The sequence below is a fragment of the Euprymna scolopes genome, chromosome 2 (assembly GCF_053919585.1).
Source record: "Euprymna scolopes isolate OS-2025 chromosome 2, ASM5391958v1, whole genome shotgun sequence".
Taxonomy (NCBI): domain Eukaryota; kingdom Metazoa; phylum Mollusca; class Cephalopoda; order Sepiida; family Sepiolidae; genus Euprymna; species Euprymna scolopes.
This window is the reverse complement of record NC_136483.1, coordinates 18398247-18420333: the sequence shown is the minus strand read 5'-3', so window position 1 is coordinate 18420333 and position 22087 is coordinate 18398247. Positions and strand designations below refer to the sequence as shown.

The 22087-nt window shown below is 33.5% G+C and overlaps 1 protein-coding gene across 1 annotated transcript in view; it reads left to right on the top strand.

Moving 5' to 3' along the window:
- The window catches only part of LOC145289406 (methylcrotonoyl-CoA carboxylase beta chain, mitochondrial-like), a 69125-nt gene that overhangs the window by 24457 nt on the left and 22581 nt on the right, over nucleotides 1–22087 (top strand). Inside the window, exons 5-8 of the mRNA XM_080136411.1 lie at nucleotides 769–896; nucleotides 14734–14846; nucleotides 19311–19424; nucleotides 20987–21051. Of these exons, the coding sequence (XP_079992537.1) occupies nucleotides 769–896; nucleotides 14734–14846; nucleotides 19311–19424; nucleotides 20987–21051 (420 nt within the window). The remainder of the gene's footprint in view (nucleotides 1–768; nucleotides 897–14733; nucleotides 14847–19310; nucleotides 19425–20986; nucleotides 21052–22087) is intronic.

The following is a 22087-nucleotide window of genomic DNA, read 5'->3' as shown; positions in this document are numbered from 1 at the left end:
TTCTTTTGAATGCATTTTACCTCATTAAACTTAATTGTTTTGCCAGTAGAATAGAACAGATAATTGATGACAGCTAAGTGTCCAAGCAGAAAATTTGCATACAGCAACATATACATGAACATAGTTCTTAATAAAATAGGATTTTTTGTCATGTCTGAAAAATAGTGTCACACAGGTTTTCGCAAAAATCACAAAAAACTAAAATTATCAAAAAAATGATTACACGTAGTGGATTTTCACTCAACTATGTACTTACAATCTCAAAAGTTTTTGGCACTAGTAACCACCTTGAAGTACTTTTTTCAAAGTGTCTGAAAAATATTGTCGGGCCCCTGTAGTGTTTCTGCCATTTCCTTAGATATGTGTTCATTTGTTTTCCTGTCATGCCTGTTATAGAGTGTGGTGTCATCAGCATATATACCCATCTCAGAGACAATTTTGTCAGGGAGGTCATTTATGAATATTAGGAATAATAAAAGTCCAAGGATAGACCCCTGAGGCACTGCTTCATTTATATCATATTGTTTATATTGAGAATTGGGTGTTTTAGAAGTGGGCGTAACTCCGACCACCATGTGACCAACCAAAACCCAAGAACGTCCAACTGTGGGTATACAACTGCAAAAATATATCAGCCGCTGAATTTATACATGATCCAAATATTTCAATGAACCGTTTCTCATATTTTCTCGATGTATAACAATTACTCTGCGTGATTTTTCTCATAAAATTTATAATCGGAATAACATTTGTTTCTTCTATTTATAGCGTTGAATGCCTGATCGCTGCCAATGATCCAACTGTTAAGGGTGGATCTTATTATCCAATCACAGTGAAGAAACATTTAAGAGCCCAAGAGATTGCCCAAGAAAATCGTCTTCCGTGTATTTATTTAGGTGTGTGTCACTTTTTTTTATGTATATTCTTCGCTTTTTTTATGTATATTCTTCGCTTTTTTTCTCACTTATATATTTTTTATAAATGTTCATGTGCAAATTCAAAAAGTACCTGACTCTAAATGCGATCCTCGGTTCTTGTCCAGAATTCCCCCAATATTAAAAATATAAAGAAAAATCTGTATGATGTACGTACCCATGTGATGAAACGAAGATATCATATTCTGAAAATCACGTAACCTGATCAAGTAATTGTATTTTTAAATAAAAAAAAATCGGATTTTATGAGTAGCTATGGAGAGACTGCCTTGCTCGCCATTTTGAAAACAGTCTCAAAAAAGCAAGGGAGGTAACTTAACAATAATTCAAACTTGCTAGATTTCTGCTGTAATGCCTATGAATTCCCATTAATCGATCAAAAATTATTTTCTTTATAAAAATAAAACTACTTGATCAATTTTTGGAATATGATATTTTTTTGCTTTTTGGAATATGATATTTTTGTTTCGTCATGGATACATCCATCATACAGATTTTTCATTATTTTTGTTTTTTTAATATAGGAAGAATTCTGAACAAACACCCAATTTTCTATCTACATACGAGTCAGATGCATCCTAGCATGGAACCTACTGCCACATTTGGGGAGGGCTGCTTAGAAGACTCTTTCTTTGACAATAATTAACATTGCAATCTAATAAGGGATAATCTCTTCTCTTCGGACCCATTCTCAAATAAGAGATGTTGCTAGTCCTTGTATCGTTATTTCCACAAAAGGTGCTCAACTTTCTTGTAAGACATCACAGCAAGAACGCGTCTTCCAACCACAACTGCAAACAACTTTCCTTTTTTCCTTTGTGTACCTAACATTAAACGGAACTGCCATGAACAGTTTTTTTCCAAGAACTTCCCATCTGTGAAACATAGTATCATTGGATGCTTCCCTGCAGGCTACAATATGATCATCTTCAAATCCAATGTCAACAAATACTTCTCATAGACTATCCTCAGAAGTAATCAAATTTTGTTCATGTTATGGCTTTGAATGGCGGATAATAATTAAGACAAAACAGTGGTATGTTTACAGAGTGTATTTATAGAAATGCAGAAATAGTATGTTGCAAGAAGTCTGCGTCTGATACTGTGGCTATGGCTGCCATCAATGAACTACCATGACACTTAGTCGTAATTGTATTCATAGGCAGATTTTAAACCTTTTTTCGTACATTTTTTGACAGTACAGAAATTTAAATGTAATGTAAAGAAACACCTTGCTATACCTACCTCATTGTACTTACCTTTTAATAATTCGAGTTGTACTAATTCTTTTTTCAAAAATATACACCTGAAGAATGTCAGAAATGACATCGACCAAAAAGTTGTGAAAATGACACTCAAGAGGAGAACAGTAGTCTGAAGAATCCAAATAATGGAAAAATTAAGATTAACTGGTGACCTTGAAAGGTTAAGAATAATTAACAAAACGCTGATTTTTTTTTTTTTTTTTTTTACACAGTGATCACCACTTATCAAGGCCCGGAAGCCACTCAGGGATAAGGGTTATTGCAAGTACATCACGTTAGTGAGGAGATTTTATGAAGTGTTTAATTAGGGGGGCGGTTCATTAGGAATTTGTTAACATTAGACTTGAAGACATCCAAGTTGTAGTCCGGAGGGAAGCAGGCAGACGGAACAGAGTTCCACAGGCGTGCAGTTCTAAGAAAGAAGCTTTGCTCATGAAATCCGCGTTTTGATTTAGGCACAGATATAGAGTGGGGGAAATTTTTCACAGTGGATTCAGCTAGACGGGTGGTTTTCGTGAAAGTTTGGCGAGGGGGGACCAGGGATTGGAGTTCAGACGAGCACCTGCCATGAAAATAACGATAAAACAAGGATAGGCTCGCAACGTCTCTTCTGTGGGAGAGGGGTTGCAGGGTAGAGAAAAGGGCATCCCCCACTAAACCACGAAGTCTATTTTGTACTCTGTCAAGGCATGATAGGCTGTTTTTGGCAGCTCCTGCCCAGATATGGCAACAGTATTCCATCCTTGGCCGTACTTGGCTTTTATATAGATAGAGAATTGAATCAGTAGTGAGATATCTTCTGGAGCGGTAGAAGGATCCCACCATCTTTCCTGCGACCTTGGCAACAGACTTGATGTACGTGTTCCATTTCAGATCAGGAGTAAAGGTCAAACCCAGAAGCTTGTCAAAACACGGGGCCTCACCCAGACGAGAGCCATCCATCACAATTGATGTCAGCTGGGGATCAGAGCGTTGATGATGTAAGGATAGGAGTTTGGTTTTAGATGCATTAAAGGTAACTAGCCACATCTTCCCCCACTGAACCACGCGCTCGAGATCAGAGGAGAGAGAATCCGAGAGAACTTCGTCATTTACAGCCTTTGATGTGTTGCTGTAGATGGTCGTGTCATCAGCATAGATGTCAACGAATGATTTAAGTATGTGTTTAGGGAGGTCATTGATGTAGATCAGGAAGAGAGTTGGGCCGAGGATTGACCCCTGAGGGACTCCAGCATTTATATTGCAGGCCTCCGATTTTTGTCCATCTACCACTACTCTTATGAGCCTATCGGAGAGAAATGATTTAATGACTGAGAAAACATTTCCAGTTATACCGTAGCTGGAAATCTTGTGAAGTAGACCCTTATGCCATACTTTGTCAAAGGCCTTTGATATGTCAAGAGCAATTGCCCTAGAAAGGAAGCCTTTGTCAAGAGATTCACTAATCCTGTGGGATATAACCGTCAGCACATCTGCGGTAGATCTTGCAGAGCGGAAACCATATTGTGTGTCACTAAGAAGGTTGTTTCTGCTGAGGTGGTTGACTATTTCTCTATTTAATATTGATTCCAGTAACTTACTCATAACACAGAGAAGACTTATTGGTCTGTATTGAGAGGGGGATGACTTATCACCTGAATTCTTAAATACAGGGCAAACTGATGAGGTCTTCCAGGGGGTCGGAAAGCACTTCTCCTTAAGGCAGCGCTTAAATAGTTTCGTAAGTATGGGAGCAAGTTCTGGTTGAAGCTTTTTTAACACTATAATTGGGATGCCATCAGGGCCAGTTGCTTTACTGGAATCTAGGTTATTTATTAGCTTGGCGACCTCATGCACGGATATTTGTATATTACCTAGCTTGTTCTGTGTTATAGGAGGAAATATGGGGAGTTGATGGCCTTCGTCGCATAGGGTAGAATTAGCTGCAAAGTTCTTTGCAAATAGTTTGGCCTTGTCTGATGCTGACGAGATAACCTCTGGTCCATTGATAATGGTTGGGATAGAACGCACACTTCTGTTCAGGATCCTATTTGTTATTTGCCAAAACTGGTGGGAACCAAGCCGCTGATCAGCTACCTTGGATTTAACAGACTGGGCATATAGCTCTCTTGCATTTTTTATTACTCTTTTACAGTGGTTGCTGGAAGTCCTGAAAGCAGCTTTAGTCTCAGTGCATCTATTACGTTGGTAGTTATGGAAAAAGTGATTTCTGTGCGCGATAGCAGCAGCACATTCTGGAGAGAACCATGGCTGGCTGTTAGGTTTTTGTTGGAATTTTTTTGATGGTATGAATTGGTCTATGCCTACAATTAACCATTCGGTCAGATCTGATACTATAGAGGACACTTCCTTTTTAAACATGGAGTGCAGAGGTAAATCAGATATGAATGTACGGAAGCTATCCCAGTCAGCCATAGAGTATCGGTATACAGTACGGTGGAGGGGTACGTCTGATGGCTTCTTACATTTTGTTTTTATCTTAACTGATACGACGGAGAGGTCGGAGGATCCTAAAGGAGAATGAACGGTACATGAACATAGCTCAGGGGAAGTTGAAAGAAAAAGGTCTAAGAGGCTTGCATATTGATTGGGTGTATCGGGCACACGGGTGGGTTCGCGAACAATCTGAGTGAGGTCATAAGCAATGGCAAAATCATGACAAAACCTCCCCTCATCATCTGTCTTATTTGAATGGGTCAGCCATTCCACGTTATGGACGTTGAAGTCACCGCAGATGTGGATGTTAGCCGAGGGATGTGAAGACACTATGTGGTCTATTTTCTCGGATATGCTCTTAAAGATAGTAACTCCGCTGTTGTGGGGCCTATAGAGGGCAAATATAAATGCAGTGGTGTTAGCAAGTGCAACCCTGAAGCACATATAGGGTAAATTAGGATCTTCTCTAGAGATATCCCTGCCACATGGGAAGCCATCCTTAATGTAGGCACATATTCCATGCCCATGGCGATCTTGGGAGTCAGATTTAGCTGTTAAATTGGAGTATCCATTAATTATGAACTCATCTCGGGAAGTGGTCGGCCCTATTCCAGTTTCACATAGAAATAATATGTCCGTTTCGTCTCCTGTAATTGGGTTTCAACCTCTGGAAGGTTGGAACGTAGACCCCTGATATTGGAGAAGGAGACCTGGTAGTAGGGGTCTACGCTGGAAGAAGGGGTTCTAGGTTTAATCGAGTTTTTATTCTGGAGATATTTCATGTTGAGGTTTGGGGATTTGTGGAATAGGTCGGCATACTTGGTTAGAGCAGTACAGAGAGGGAAAGTAAGAGAGAAGAAGACAGGAAATTTTTTTTTTTTATTTGTAGCACACGAAAAGGTAAAGCCGTAACAATTACCCACTAGTATGGCATCGAGAGGCCCCACCAGAGACTACTGCATGGTCCAGATCCACTCACCAAATTGCAATACAGCAGTCCCAGTACTTTGCGCCTGCTGATAGGACAGCCTCCTGAGTGGTTAATCCAAGGTTCGGGTCCCTGACTATCAGGCGGATAACGTCAGCCCAGACAAAACGTTTACCTCCAGCACCCTTACTAGTGACATGGCAACAAGGACAGACAAAGACAGAAAAATATCCGACATCTCAGACTACTGGTCACCAAGTAGTACCGACCTTTAAGCAGCTTTTTCTTCACCCTTTGTCAGAAACATCACTCATTGAATGAGGACTGAATGACAAAATAGGAGAAGCGAGAGTTACTGGAGCTGCCGATAACACATCCACTGTATTATCTACTCTCCATTTAAAAAAAAAAAAAAAGGGGGGGGGGAGAAAGGGGAATGGGTACAAGTGACTTATATCTAAGTAGTAAGTCCGGTGCGAACTTAATAATTCATGGCATTTTGGTGATAATCTCCCCTCCCATATTAATGGGTGGAAGTTTGTCGTTATCTATCTAGTTTGAATCATAAAAGTTTCATCTTATAATTAATTAAAATCCAATAATTAACTATTATCAATTTGTAAAGACTGCTTAATATTAATTTACATTAGAGTTTAAATAATTTTTCAAGGTTTTAATTTAGGAGGTCCGTTTTCATGAGTGACTTTCTTTGCGCTGTATTATATTTCGAATGTACTTGAACATAAGGCTAACTATATAAGGTAGGATTCGAAAACGAAAAGAAAATATTTTCAATACAGGCAAGCTTGCAGTAATAGTATATATTAAGTATGCTACTAATAAAGTCCTAAGTTTATCTACTCTAGAGAATAATTTCCGGCATTTTTTTTTTTTTTTTTTTTTTATCGTTAGTTGCCGGCATTTTGTTTGTTTTAAAACGTTCAGCTTTGTAGCAGAAGGGCTGGACGGATAATACGGAATACAGACAAAAAGACAGGAGAAATACAGACAAAATACATAAAACACGAAAAGCAAATTTAAAACAATGTAACAAAACATTTAGGATTAGTTTAGAAAAAAAATAAATAAATAAATAAAAATACTTAACGTTTTTGCACTAGAGATTCCGCCAGCGGTTTTTTTATCAACTGTTAGCTAGCATATTGCTTACTAGAGTGACAGGAGATTTCTATTTCCGGATGACTTGATCGAGTGCCTATCTATAGAATAAAAGTCGTAACGTTTTTATGTGTAAACAATATCTAATTTACATTTTTTTTTGTTAAAAAAAAAAAAAAAAAAAAAAATTCTAGCTTTTTTTTTTATAAAGTCCTAAGTTTATCTACTCTAGAGAATAATTTCCGGCATTTTTTTTTTTTTTTTTTTATCGTTAGTTGCCGGCATTTTGTTTGTTTTAAAACGTTCAGCTTTGTAGCAGAAGGGCTGGACGGATAATACGGAATACAGACAAAAAGACAGGAGAAATACAGACAAAATACATAAAACACGAAAAGCAAATTTAAAACAATGTAACAAAACATTTAGGATTAGTTTAGAAAAAAAAAATAAATAAATAAAAATACTTAACGTTTTTGCACTAGAGATTCCGCCAGCGTTTTTTTTATCAACTGTTAGCTAGCATATTGCTTACTAGAGTGACAGGAGATTTCTATTTCCGGATGACTTGATCGAGTGCCTATCTATAGAATAAAAGTCGTAACGTTTCTATGTGTAAACAATATCTAATTTACATTTTTTTTTTGTTAAAAAAAAAAAAAAAAAAAATTCTAGCTTTTTTTTTTTTTTTATAAAGTCCTAAGTTTATCTACTCTAGAGAATAATTTCCGGCATTTTTTTTTTTTTTTTTACCGTTAGTTGCCGGCATTTTGTTTGTTTTAAAACGTTCAGCTTTGTAGCAGAAGGGCTGGACGGATAATACGGAATACAGACAAAAAGACAGGAGAAATACAGACAAAATACATAAAACACGAAAAGCAAATTTAAAACAATGTAACAAAACATTTAGGATTAGTTTAGAAAAAAAATAAATAAATAAATAAAAATACTTAACGTTTTTGCACTAGAGATTCCGCCAGCGGTTTTTTTATCAACTGTTAGCTAGCATATTGCTTACTAGAGTGACAGGAGATTTCTATTTCCGGATGACTTGATTGAGTGCCTATCTATAGAATAAAAGTCGTAACGTTTCTATGTGTAAACAATATCTAATTTACATTTTTTTTTTGTTAAATAAAAAAAAAAAAAAAAAAAAAAAAAAAATTCTAGCTTTTTTTTTTATAAAGTCCTAAGTTTATCTACTCTAGAGAATAATTTCCGGCATTTTTTTTTTTTTTTTTTTTTTTTTTTTTATCGTTAGTTGCCGGCATTTTGTTTGTTTTAAAACGTTCAGCTTTGTAGCAGAAGGGCTGGACGGATAATACGGAATACAGACAAAAAGACAGGAGAAATACATAAAACACGAAAAGCAAATTTAAAACAATGTAACAAAACATTTAGGATTAGTTTAGAAAAAAAAAATAAATAAAAATACTTAACGTTTTTGCACTAGAGATTCCGCCAGCGTTTTTTTTATCAACTGTTAGCTAGCATATTGCTTACTAGAGTGACAGGAGATTTCTATTTCCGGATGACTTGATCGAGTGCCTATCTATAGAATAAAAGTCGTAACGTTTCTATGTGTAAACAATATCTAATTTACATTTTTTTTTTGTTAAAAAAAAAAAAAAAAAAAAAATTCTAGCTTTTTTTTTTTTTTATAAAGTCCTAAGTTTATCTACTCTAGAGAATAATTTCCGGCATTTTTTTTTTTTTTTTTTTTTTTTTTTTATCGTTAGTTGCCGGCATTTTGTTTGTTTTAAAACGTTCAGCTTTGTAGCAGAAGGGCTGGACGGATAATACGGAATACAGACAAAAAGACAGGAGAAATACAGACAAAATACATAAAACACGAAAAGCAAATTTAAAACAATGTAACAAAACATTTAGGATTAGTTTAGAAAAAAAATAAATAAATAAATAAAAATACTTAACGTTTTTGCACTAGAGATTCCGCCAGCGGTTTTTTTATCAACTGTTAGCTAGCATATTGCTTACTAGAGTGACAGGAGATTTCTATTTCCGGATGACTTGATCGAGTGCCTATCTATAGAATAAAAGTCGTAACGTTTCTATGTGTAAACAATATCTAATTTACATTTTTTTTTGTTAAAAAAAAAAAAAAAAAAAAAAAAAAATTCTAGCTTTTTTTTTTATAAAGTCCTAAGTTTATCTACTCTAGAGAATAATTTCCGGCATTTTTTTTTTTTTTTTTTTTTTTTTATCGTTAGTTGCCGGCATTTTGTTTGTTTTAAAACGTTCAGCTTTGTAGCAGAAGGGCTGGACGGATAATACGGAATACAGACAAAAAGACAGGAGAAATACAGACAAAATACATAAAACACGAAAAGCAAATTTAAAACAATGTAACAAAACATTTAGGATTAGTTTAGAAAAAAAATAAATAAATAAATAAAAATACTTAACGTTTTTGCACTAGAGATTCCGCCAGCGGTTTTTTTATCAACTGTTAGCTAGCATATTGCTTACTAGAGTGACAGGAGATTTCTATTTCCGGATGACTTGATCGAGTGCCTATCTATAGAATAAAAGTCGTAACGTTTTTATGTGTAAACAATATCTAATTTACATTTTTTTTTGTTAAAAAAAAAAAAAAAAAAAAAAAAAAATTCTAGCTTTTTTTTTTATAAAGTCCTAAGTTTATCTACTCTAGAGAATAATTTCCGGCATTTTTTTTTTTTTTTTTTTATCGTTAGTTGCCGGCATTTTGTTTGTTTTAAAACGTTCAGCTTTGTAGCAGAAGGGCTGGACGGATAATACGGAATACAGACAAAAAGACAGGAGAAATACAGACAAAATACATAAAACACGAAAAGCAAATTTAAAACAATGTAACAAAACATTTAGGATTAGTTTAGAAAAAAAAAATAAATAAATAAAAATACTTAACGTTTTTGCACTAGAGATTCCGCCAGCGTTTTTTTTATCAACTGTTAGCTAGCATATTGCTTACTAGAGTGACAGGAGATTTCTATTTCCGGATGACTTGATCGAGTGCCTATCTATAGAATAAAAGTCGTAACGTTTCTATGTGTAAACAATATCTAATTTACATTTTTTTTTTGTTAAAAAAAAAAAAAAAAAAAATTCTAGCTTTTTTTTTTTTTTTTATAAAGTCCTAAGTTTATCTACTCTAGAGAATAATTTCCGGCATTTTTTTTTTTTTTTTTTTTTTATCGTTAGTTGCCGGCATTTTGTTTGTTTTAAAACGTTCAGCTTTGTAGCAGAAGGGCTGGACGGATAATACGGAATACAGACAAAAAGACAGGAGAAATACAGACAAAATACATAAAACACGAAAAGCAAATTTAAAACAATGTAACAAAACATTTAGGATTAGTTTAGAAAAAAAAAATAAATAAAAATACTTAACGTTTTTGCACTAGAGATTCCGCCAGCGGTTTTTTTATCAACTGTTAGCTAGCATATTGCTTACTAGAGTGACAGGAGATTTCTATTTCCGGATGACTTGATCGAGTGCCTATCTATAGAATAAAAGTCGTAACGTTTCTATGTGTAAACAATATCTAATTTACATTTTTTTTTTGTTAAAAAAAAAAAAAAAAAAAAAAAAAAAATTCTAGCTTTTTTTTTTATAAAGTCCTAAGTTTATCTACTCTAGAGAATAATTTCCGGCATTTTTTTTTTTTTTTTTTTTTTATCGTTAGTTGCCGGCATTTTGTTTGTTTTAAAACGTTCAGCTTTGTAGCAGAAGGGCTGGACGGATAATACGGAATACAGACAAAAAGACAGGAGAAATACAGACAAAATACATAAAACACGAAAAGCAAATTTAAAACAATGTAACAAAACATTTAGGATTAGTTTAGAAAAAATAAATAAATAAAAATACTTAACGTTTTTGCACTAGAGATTCCGCCAGCGGTTTTTTTATCAACTGTTAGCTAGCATATTGCTTACTAGAGTGACAGGAGATTTCTATTTCCGGATGACTTGATCGAGTGCCTATCTATAGAATAAAAGTCGTAACGTTTCTATGTGTAAACAATATCTAATTTACATTTTTTTTTGTTAAAAAAAAAAAAAAAAAAAAATTCTAGCTTTTTTTTTTTATAAAGTCCTAAGTTTATCTACTCTAGAGAATAATTTCCGGCATTTTTTTTTTTTTTTTTTACCGTTAGTTGCTGGCATTTTGTTTGTTTTAAAACGTTCAGCTTTGTAGCAGAAGGGCTGGACGGATAATACGGAATACAGACAAAAAGACAGGAGAAATACAGACAAAATACATAAAACACGAAAAGCAAATTTAAAACAATGTAACAAAACATTTAGGATTAGTTTAGAAAAAAAATAAATAAATAAATAAAAATACTTAACGTTTTTGCACTAGAGATTCCGCCAGCGGTTTTTTTATCAACTGTTAGCTAGCATATTGCTTACTAGAGTGACAGGAGATTTCTATTTCCGGATGACTTGATCGAGTGCCTATCTATAGAATAAAAGTCGTAACGTTTCTATGTGTAAACAATATCTAATTTACATTTTTTTTTGTTAAAAAAAAAAAAAAAAAAAAAAAAAATTCTAGCTTTTTTTTTTTATAAAGTCCTAAGTTTATCTACTCTAGAGAATAATTTCAGGCATTTTTTTTTTTTTTTACCGTTAGTTGCTGGCATTTTGTTTGTTTTAAAACGTTCAGCTTTGTAGCAGAAGGGCTGGACGGATAATACGGAATACAGATAAAAAGACAGGAGAAATACAGACAAAATACATAAAACACGAAAAGCAAATTTAAAACAATGTAACAAAACATTTAGGATTAGTTTAGAAAAAAAATAAATAAATAAAAATACTTAACGTTTTTGCACTAGAGATTCCGCCAGCGGTTTTTTTATCAACTGTTAGCTAGCATATTGCTTACTAGAGTGACAGGAGATTTCTATTTCCGGATGACTTGATCGAGTGCCTATCTATAGAATAAAAGTCGTAACGTTTCTATGTGTAAACAATATCTAATTTACATTTTTTTTTTGTTAAAAAAAAAAAAAAAAAAAAATTCTAGCTTTTTTTTTTTTTTATAAAGTCCTAAGTTTATCTACTCTAGAGAATAATTTCCGGCATTTTTTTTTTTTTTTTTTTATCGTTAGTTGCCGGCATTTTGTTTGTTTTAAAACGTTCAGCTTTGTAGCAGAAGGGCTGGACGGATAATACGGAATACAGACAAAAAGACAGGAGAAATACAGACAAAATACATAAAACACGAAAAGCAAATTTAAAACAATGTAACAAAACATTTAGGATTAGTTTAGAAAAAAAAAATAAATAAAAATACTTAACGTTTTTGCACTAGAGATTCCGCCAGCGGTTTTTTTATCAACTGTTAGCTAGCATATTGCTTACTAGAGTGACAGGAGATTTCTATTTCCGGATGACTTGATCGAGTGCCTATCTATAGAATAAAAGTCGTAACGTTTCTATGTGTAAACAATATCTAATTTACATTTTTTTTTGTTAAAAAAAAAAAAAAAAAAAAAAAAAATTCTAGCTTTTTTTTTTTATAAAGTCCTAAGTTTATCTACTCTAGAGAATAATTTCCGGCATTTTTTTTTTTTTTTTTACCGTTAGTTGCCGGCATTTTGTTTGTTTTAAAACGTTCAGCTTTGTAGCAGAAGGGCTGGACGGATAATACGGAATACAGACAAAAAGACAGGAGAAATACAGACAAAATACATAAAACACGAAAAGCAAATTTAAAACAATGTAACAAAACATTTAGGATTAGTTTAGAAAAAAAAAAAAAATAAAAATACTTAACGTTTTTGCACTAGAGATTCCGCCAGCGGTTTTTTTATCAACTGTTAGCTAGCATATTGCTTACTAGAGTGACAGGAGATTTCTATTTCCGGATGACTTGATCGAGTGCCTATCTATAGAATAAAAGTCGTAACGTTTCTATGTGTAAACAATATCTAATTTACATTTTTTTTTGTTAAAAAAAAAAAAAAAAATTCTAGCTTTTTTTTTTTATAAAGTCCTAAGTTTATCTACTCTAGAGAATAATTTCCGGCATTTTTTTTTTTTTTTTTACCGTTAGTTGCTGGCATTTTGTTTGTTTTAAAACGTTCAGCTTTGTAGCAGAAGGGCTGGACGGATAATACGGAATACAGACAAAAAGACAGGAGAAATACAGACAAAATACATAAAACACGAAAAGCAAATTTAAAACAATGTAACAAAACATTTAGGATTAGTTTAGAAAAAAAAAATAAATAAAAATACTTAACGTTTTTGCACTAGAGATTCCGCCAGCGGTTTTTTTATCAACTGTTAGCTAGCATATTGCTTACTAGAGTGACAGGAGATTTCTATTTCCGGATGACTTGATCGAGTGCCTATCTATAGAATAAAAGTCGTAACGTTTCTATGTGTAAACAATATCTAATTTACATTTTTTTTTGTTAAAAAAAAAAAAAAAAATTCTAGCTTTTTTTTTTTATAAAGTCCTAAGTTTATCTACTCTAGAGAATAATTTCCGGCATTTTTTTTTTTTTTTTTTTTTTTATCGTTAGTTGCCGGCATTTTGTTTGTTTTAAAACGTTCAGCTTTGTAGCAGAAGGGCTGGACGGATAATACGGAATACAGACAAAAAGACAGGAGAAATACAGACAAAATACATAAAACACGAAAAGCAAATTTAAAACAATGTAACAAAACATTTAGGATTAGTTTAGAAAAAAAAAAAAATAAAAATACTTAACGTTTTTGCACTAGAGATTCCGCCAGCGTTTTTTTTATCAACTGTTAGCTAGCATATTGCTTACTAGAGTGACAGGAGATTTCTATTTGATTTATTTACAGGAGTGTATTTACAGAGTAAAGAAATAGTATGTTACAGAAAGTCTGCGTCTGATATTGTGGCTATAACTGCCACCAATGAACTGCCATGACACTTAGTCATAACTTTATTCATAGTCTTTGAAAGAGTCTATCTACAGCTAAAATAGAGTAAATATACATTACATCATGACAGGAAGTGAATAAGAAAAAAAAGGAAAACGTCTCAAGCGGGAATTTTGAAAAAAAAATAAATAAAAAATATAGAAAGGAAAAAAGAAAAAAGCATTTCATTATGGAAATAGATTTGCGTTCTTGGTTGACACCAAAACTTTTTAACAGTAAAGATCTTTGCAAAAGTGTTGCGACTTTGAAGAGTCGATAATAATACAACATTGTGATATATTTACAAGAGCATAGTTACAGAAGTTTATTTTTTTTTACAACAGAATCGCCTTTTATAAAGACCCAGAGGCCACTCGAGAATAGGGGTTAATGTGTGAGACAATAGTGTAGTAATCATTACTAGTAGAAATTTGGTATAATTCGATTATTTAAGGGAACGGTTCAACAGGAACTTGTTTACATTCGACTTGAAGATTACTATATTGTAGTCAGCTGGAAAGCAGGCCAGCAAAACAGTTTCACAGGTGGACAGTTCTAGGAAAGAAGCTTTGTTCATGGAATCCACAATTAGGTTTGGGCACAGATAGAGAATGGGGGAAATTATTGGTAAAGATTTTAGAAGTCTAGCATTAGTAAGTTGGTGAAAGTCTGCATCTGATACTGTAGCTATGGTTGCCCTAATGACTGCTACAACACTTAATATTTAGATTCCATATAAATGAGGTATCTAAACTTCACATCATAACAGTTCATTACCTATTCAGTTCATTCATTTTCAATCCTCTGATAATATTCTTAATCATTCAACTGACAATCTGTCCATCTGATTAACCTTTATCTTTGAGTGGCTTTTATCCTTGATAAGTGATGATGCATTAGTGAAAGGAAATTAGAGGAGAGGAGGCGGAAGTAGTAAGATAAGAAGAGTAAGATGATGTATAAATAAATAAATGACATAAATAAAGAAGAAAATGAAAGCGGTAGTAGCATATGTTTGATGATGAAGGGCAATGAGCCAAATTATTTACCTTAACAGATCACAGTTTGTCATAAATATCAGTACTTATGATAGATTTTTACTCATTTCTTCAAACTATTTTGTTTTTATTTTTAGTCGATTCTGGTGGCGCTAACCTACCACGTCAGGCAGAAGTATTTCCTGACAGAGACCATTTTGGGCGGATCTTCTTCAATCAAGCTAACATGTCTGCCCGTGGTATCCCACAGGTAACACTTTATTCTTTATCTATAGAGATAAAACAGTAGATGTATATATATGTCTGTAAATATTTAACGATAAACTCTAAAACTAATGGTCACATAACACTGAATTTAACAGAAAATAGTAATCATACACCAACGATGGTTTGTAACGAGTAAAATTTTTGTTTGGATGGATGATGCATACAGAAATGTTGGCAAGTTGAAATGCAAAATGTTCATTTCAACTTGTCAACATATTTCTATTACTTTTGCGAATGGACAAATTCAATTATAGCTTGAAGTGATTTAATCTTAAAACTTGTTTGTCTGTTGGGTTAGCTCAAATGGTAGGAAACGTGGCTGGAGCACTAAATGTTATGGTTTCAATTTTAACTGATGGCAACCAAGTCATTTTAAACTTTTGAAATCAGTACTGTATATTAGGTACAATATAATATTTAATAAAGAATTGGCTCTGTAATAATATATACAAAATCTGCATGAAGTAAAATATATTTAAGCATATTTTATGATTGGCAAGATCAGACCCCCTGTTATTAATGTTGTTTGACGTTCAACTATATAAAAAAAAACAACATTATTTTTGCACCAATCTTCTCTAGATGAGTTCATAATTAAAGGATACTCTAACTTAACATCTAAATTTGACTCCCAAGATCGCCATGGGCATGGAATATGTGCCTACATTAAAGATGGCTTCCTGTATATTAGGGATATCTCCAGTGAAGACCCTAATTTACCTTATATGTGCTTCCGGGTTGCACTTGCTTACACCACCGCATTTATATTTTCCCTCTATCGCCCCCACAACAGCGGAGTTATTATCTTTAAGTGTATATCTGAGAAAATTGACCACATCCTGTCTGCTCATCCTTCGGCTAATATCCACATTTGTGGTGATTTCAATGTCCATAATGTGGAATGGCTGACCCACTCAAACAATACATGATGATGAGGGGAGGTTATGTCATGATTTCGCCATTGCCTATGACCTCACCCAGATTGTCCACGAACCCATCCATGTGCCTGATACTTCCGGTCAGTATGCAAGCCTCCTAGACCTTTTTCTCACAACTTCCCCTGAGCTATGTTCGTGTTCCGTTCTGTCTCCTCTGGGATCTTCCGACCACTCGGTTGTATCAGTTAAGATAAAAATGAAATGTAATAAGTCTTCAGATGTACCTCTCCACCATACAGTATATTGATACTCTACGGCTGACTGGGATAGCTTCCATACATTTATATCTGATCTACCTCTGCATTCCATGTTTAAAAAGGATGTCTTCAATAGTATCAAACCTGACTGAATGGTTTATTGTAGGCATAGATCGATTCATACTATCAAAAAAATTCAAACAAAAACCTAACAGCCAGCCATGGTTCTCCCCAGAATGTGCTGATGCCATTGCGTACAAAAATCACTTTTTCCATAGCTACCAACGTAATAGGTGTACTGAGACTAGAGCTGCTTTCAGGACTGCCAGCAACCACTGTAAAAGAGTAATAAAAAAATGCAAGAGAGCTATATGCTCAGTCCGTTAAATCCAAAGTAGCTGAGCAGCGGCTTGATCCCACCAATTTTGGCAAATAGCAAACAGAATCCTGAACAGAAGCGTGTGTTCTATCCCAACCATCATCAATGGACCTGAGGTCATCTAGTCAGCATCAGATAGGTCCAAACTATTTGCCAAGAACTTTGCCGCTAACTCTACCCTATGCGATCAAGGCCATCAAATCCCCGTATTTCCTCCTATAACAGACAACACACTATGCAACATACAAATATCTGTGTGTGAGGTCGCCAAGCTAATCAAGAACCTTGATTCCAGTAAAGCAACTGGCCGTGACGGCATTCCAATTATAGTGTTGACAAAGCTTCACCCAGAACTTGCCCCCATACTTACAAAACTGTTTAAGCGTTGCCTTAAGGAGAAGTGCTTCCCAACATCCTGGAAAACCTCATCAGTATGCCCTGTATTTAAGAATTCTGGTGATAAGTCATCTCCTTCTCAGTACAGACCAATAAGTCTCCTGTGTGTCATGAGTAAGTTGCTGGAATCCATATTAAATAGAGAAGTAATTAACCACCTCAGCAGAAATAACCTTAGTGACACGCAATATGGTTTCCGTTCTGCCAGATCTACAACAGATGTGCTAACGGTTATATCTTATAGGATTAGTGAATCTCTCAACAAAGGCTTCCTTTCTAAGACAATTGCTCTTGACATATCCAAGGCCTTCGCTAAGGTATGGCATAAGGGCCTACTTCACAAGATTTCCAGCTACGGTATAACTGGAAATATTTTCTCAATAATTAAATCATTTCTCTCTGAAAGGTTCATAAGAGTAGTGTTTGATAGGCAGAAATCAGAGACCCACAGTATTAATACTGGAGTCCCTCAGGTGTCCATCCTGGGCCCAACTCTCTTCCTGATCTACATCAATGATCTCCCAAAACACATACTTAAATCATTTGTTGACATTTATGCTGATGACACGACCATCTATGGCAACACATCAAAGGCTGTAAATAACAAAGTTCTCTCTGATTCCCTCTCCTCTGATCTTGAGCATGTGGTACAGTGGGGGAAGAGATGGTTGGTTACTTTTCATGCATCTAAAACCAAGCTCCTATCTCTACATAATCAACGCTCTGATCCCCATCTGGCATCAATTGAAATGGATAGCTTTCATCTAGGGGAGGCTTCATCTTTTGATAAGCTTCTGATCTGAAATGGAACTTGTACATCAAGTCTGTTGCCAAGGTCGCTGAAAAAATGGTAGCATCCTTCTACCGCTCCAATAGAATCTCACTGCTGATGCAATTCTCTATCTATATAAAAGCTAAGTACGTCCAAGGATGTAGTACTGCTACCACATCTTGGTAGGAACTGCTAAAAACAGCCTATCCTGCCTTGACAGAGTACAAAAAAGACTTTGTGGCTTAGTGGGGGATGCCCTTTTCTCTTCCCTGCAACCTCTCTCCGACAGAAGAGACGTTGCGAGCCTGTCTTTGTTTTATCGTTACTTCCATGGCAAGTGCTCGTCTGAGCTCCAATCTCAGGTCCCCCTTCGCCAATCTTTCACGAGAAACACCCGTCTAGCTGAAACCACTGTGAAAAATTTTCCCCACTCTTTATCTGTGCCAAAACCAAAACGTAGATTTCATGAATAAAGCTTCTTTTTTAGAAGTGCACGCCAGTGGAACTCTCTTTCGTTTGCCTGTTTCCCCCCTGACTACAACTTGGATGTCTTCAAGTCCAACATAAACGAATTCCTGATGAACCGCCCCCTTAAGTAAGACACTTAATTAAATCTCCATTACTAACGATTACTACGATACTATCCCATTGATTACTGTACACACAATGACCCTTATCCCCAAGTGGCTTCCGGGCCTTGATAAGTGGGAACTACCATGTAAAAAAAAAAAAAAAAAAAAATCAAATGGTATCTTTAAAAAAAAAATTTAGGTGATTATATGTGAGGTTTACAACTTCTTTTTCTTAATTAGAGAAAGTGGCTTGCTTCTCCAACTCAGGGTTAGTAATAGGGTTAAGGGAATATCTTTTTAGGAAAGAAGGCTTGTCATTTGCACTTAGGGTTATGGAAAGTTTTTCTAAGGGGGCTTACCACTTGTAACTAGAGTTAGTGATAAGGTAAATAAATTTTTTTTACTAACTTTTCAAAAAAAATGCCAAAAAATGGCCATTACAGCCAGATTTTATATCAAAAACTGAGCCATAAAGTGAAAGTAAAATACTGTAGAACCTCCGGATACGGCATTAATCTGTTTCTGGGATCGTAAGGTGAAATCACTGTATGGTTGGGCCTAAGAAAAATTTTATAGTAAAAATTAGTAACAAAATACAGTACAGTATATAATACATATGTATATAATCAAATAACATTATTGTAGAGTTGAATGTAATAATCAAAGAGGAAAGCGCTCCCATGTGTGTGTGTCGTGCGATCATACAACTTACCTTCGAGAAATTAAAGATGGCAGCCATGGATTTATAAGGTGTAGTCTCGTGGAATCTCACGAGATCTCATCTTCCACTGCACATGTATGCAAATGGAATGGGGTCAGTTTTCTGATAAAATGTTTGTTGGGAGAGGCAGTGGGGAGAGACGTGCTGGAAGTTGAAAGAGAAAGTTGTCACTGACAAATAGCTGGACTTTTGTGTATTGTATTTGGTTTATTTTGTTTTGTTGTTTACCAGCCCATTTAACATCAATTATAAATAACACCGTAACCGGAGGTTCGAAAAACATCATATTCCATATCATAACCTGAAAAAAACGTATCACAGGGCCATCATTTCCAGTGGGTTCTTCTGTACTTCAAATTTTTGAATCTCAATTTCTTATGATTATTAGTATGTAATTATATTTTTCCTAATATTACAAAATTATTAGCATTTAGACAATTCTCATTTTTTTTTTTTTTTTGTATGTTTACAGATTGCTGTTGTATTGGGAAGCTGTACAGCTGGTGGGGCCTATGTTCCTGCCATGGCAGATGAGAGTATCATTGTACGCAGGCAAGGTACTATTTTCCTTGCAGGCCCTCCATTGGTAAGTGCAGCTTTCATTCATTGCATTCTTCTGCTGTGATGACCATATGTATTCCAGTTAGCTGATTTTTTAAAATTAAAATGTTTATCATTCATTCATTAGTAATAGCAATGGAAAATTAAGTTTTAAAAAAAAATAATTAAAAGAATTTATTCATTAGTAATAGCAATGGAAAATTAAGTTTTAAAAAAATAACAAAAGAATTCATTCATTAGTAATAGCAATGGAAAATTAAGTTTTAAAAAAATAATTAAAAGAATTTATTCATTAGTAATAGCAATGGAAAATTAAGTTTTAAAAAAATAACAAAAGAATTTATTCATTAGTAATAGCAATGGAAAATTAAGTTTTAAAAAAAAATAATTAAAAGAATTTATTCATTAGTAATAGCAATGGAAAATTAAGTTTTAAAAAAATAACAAAAGAATTCATTCATTAGTAATAGCAATGGAAAATTAAGTTTTAAAAAAATAATTAAAAGAATTTATTCATTAGTAATAGCAATGGAAAATTAAGTTTTAAAAAAATAACAAAAGAATTTATTCATTAGTAATAGCAATGGAAAATTAAGTTTTAAAAAAATAATTAAAAGAATTTATTCATTAGTAATAGCAATGGAAAATTAAGTTTTAAAAAAATAATTAAAAGAATTTATTCATTAGTAATAGCAATGGAAAATTAAGTTTTAAAAAAATAACAAAAGAATTTATTCATTAGTAATAGCAATGGAAAATTAAGTTTTAAAAAAATAACAAAAGAATTTATTCATTAGTAATAGCAATGGAAAATTAAGTTTTAAAAAAATAACAAAAGAATTTATTCATTAGTAATAGCAATGGAAAATTAAGTTTTAAAAAAATAACAAAAGAATTTATTCATTAGTAATAGCAATGGAAAATTAAGTTTTAAAAAAATAACAAAAGAATTTAGTCATTAGTAATAGCAATGGAAAATTAAGTTTAAAAAAAATAATTAAAAGAATTTATTCATTAGTAATAGCAATGGAAAATTAAGTTTTAAAAAAATAACAAAAGAATCGTTTTTGGCATCACAAAATAGGTACACATTTTTTCGATTCCAAATTGGAAAAATCATCCCAGCACTATTACAAACCAACTTTCATCCATTTGTGCTGATCAGAAATAAAAACATAATGGTTTTGAATAACTCTGCTCAATTAATGAACTTTTTAATTATAAATGACTTTTCTAGAATTATTGTTTTGATAATTCAATCTAAGTTATTCAGAAATATACAAATGTTCATTCTGTTTGCCACTTCAACATGAGAAATAGAACCTTTCAAAATATATACCTGAAATTGCTAGTTTCAAATGACAAAATCAAAAACATTATTTGTTTATATTTCTTTCTCACTCAAACTCATGTTCAACCTTCTTTCTTTTAATCCATTACTTGCATAATTAAATTAACTTCACTAATGTTGCACCAGTAAAATATTTCATTGTGTCACCAGGATATTCTTTGTTTGCAAAACAGTAATTTCCTCTTCTGTTTCCCTGGGTGATTAGTTCTTTAATTGATCTATATTTGCCTTTTCAGGTAAAAGCAGCCACAGGTGAAGAGGTCTCAGCAGAAAATCTTGGGGGAGCAGATTTGCATTGTGGGTCAGTTTAAATTATATTTGTACTTTTTTTTATGTATTTGATATTTCATTTTAAATAGTACATTAAACAAGATATGTATTAATCTCTATTTATAAAAAAAAATAATCTAAACGGATATTGTTTGCGCATAAATGCAAATAAGTATGAATTGTAAAATTAAAAATAAAGATTAATTAAAAAGTTACTAAAACCATAGTCAATAAAGAAAACTTAAAAATGGTTTTAAAAATTTTTTTAACCTTGACTTTTTTCTTTTCTATCTAATGTCTAAAACTGAAAATATTTACAAAAGGTGAGACACAAAATAATATTTTTGTTTAGTTCTCCATATGTTGTAGTTTTTTTTATTGAGTATTTCATTTTTCTATTTCATATTTAAAAAAAAAAAAGAACCTGTTATTAGAGATAATTAATGATTTTCATGAAATGTCTTTTGACATGAGAAAAATGCTTATTTCATAATTATTATCCCAAAATCAAAAACAAATACTCATAATGCAAAGAAGTCCGTGAGGAATTGGTGTCAGTCTGGTAAAGGATTTCCAACAAAGATCCAGGGAGTGGAAGAGGTGGTAATTGGGTGGTGCAAAGCCAGGTAAATAAGGTGGATGATACAAAGTCTCCCACCCAAGTTACTCAATGATATCCTTGACCACACATGCAACATATGACCTGATGTCATCACTTTTGCGATTCACCAGTGCTGGCATTTTTTGGCGCCATACCTGTTGCACATGTTTCAATTGCTGTGAGTATAGGTTTCCAGTGATTGTTTGGTTCATTGGTAACATTTCATAATAAACCACTTGACAATCTGTCCACCAAACACAAATCATAATCTTGAGTGGGTGCATAGACAGTCTTGCAATTTGAGGAACAGCATCTTGAGGAGACAATTAATATCTGGAAAGTTTGGGAGTATTGTACATAACCCACTTTTCATCAGTAAGCAGTCAATTGAATAAAAATGCAGTACGGTGACGAAAAAGCAGTGATATGCAGTTTGCCATGTGTTGTCCTTTATGAACCTCTAATA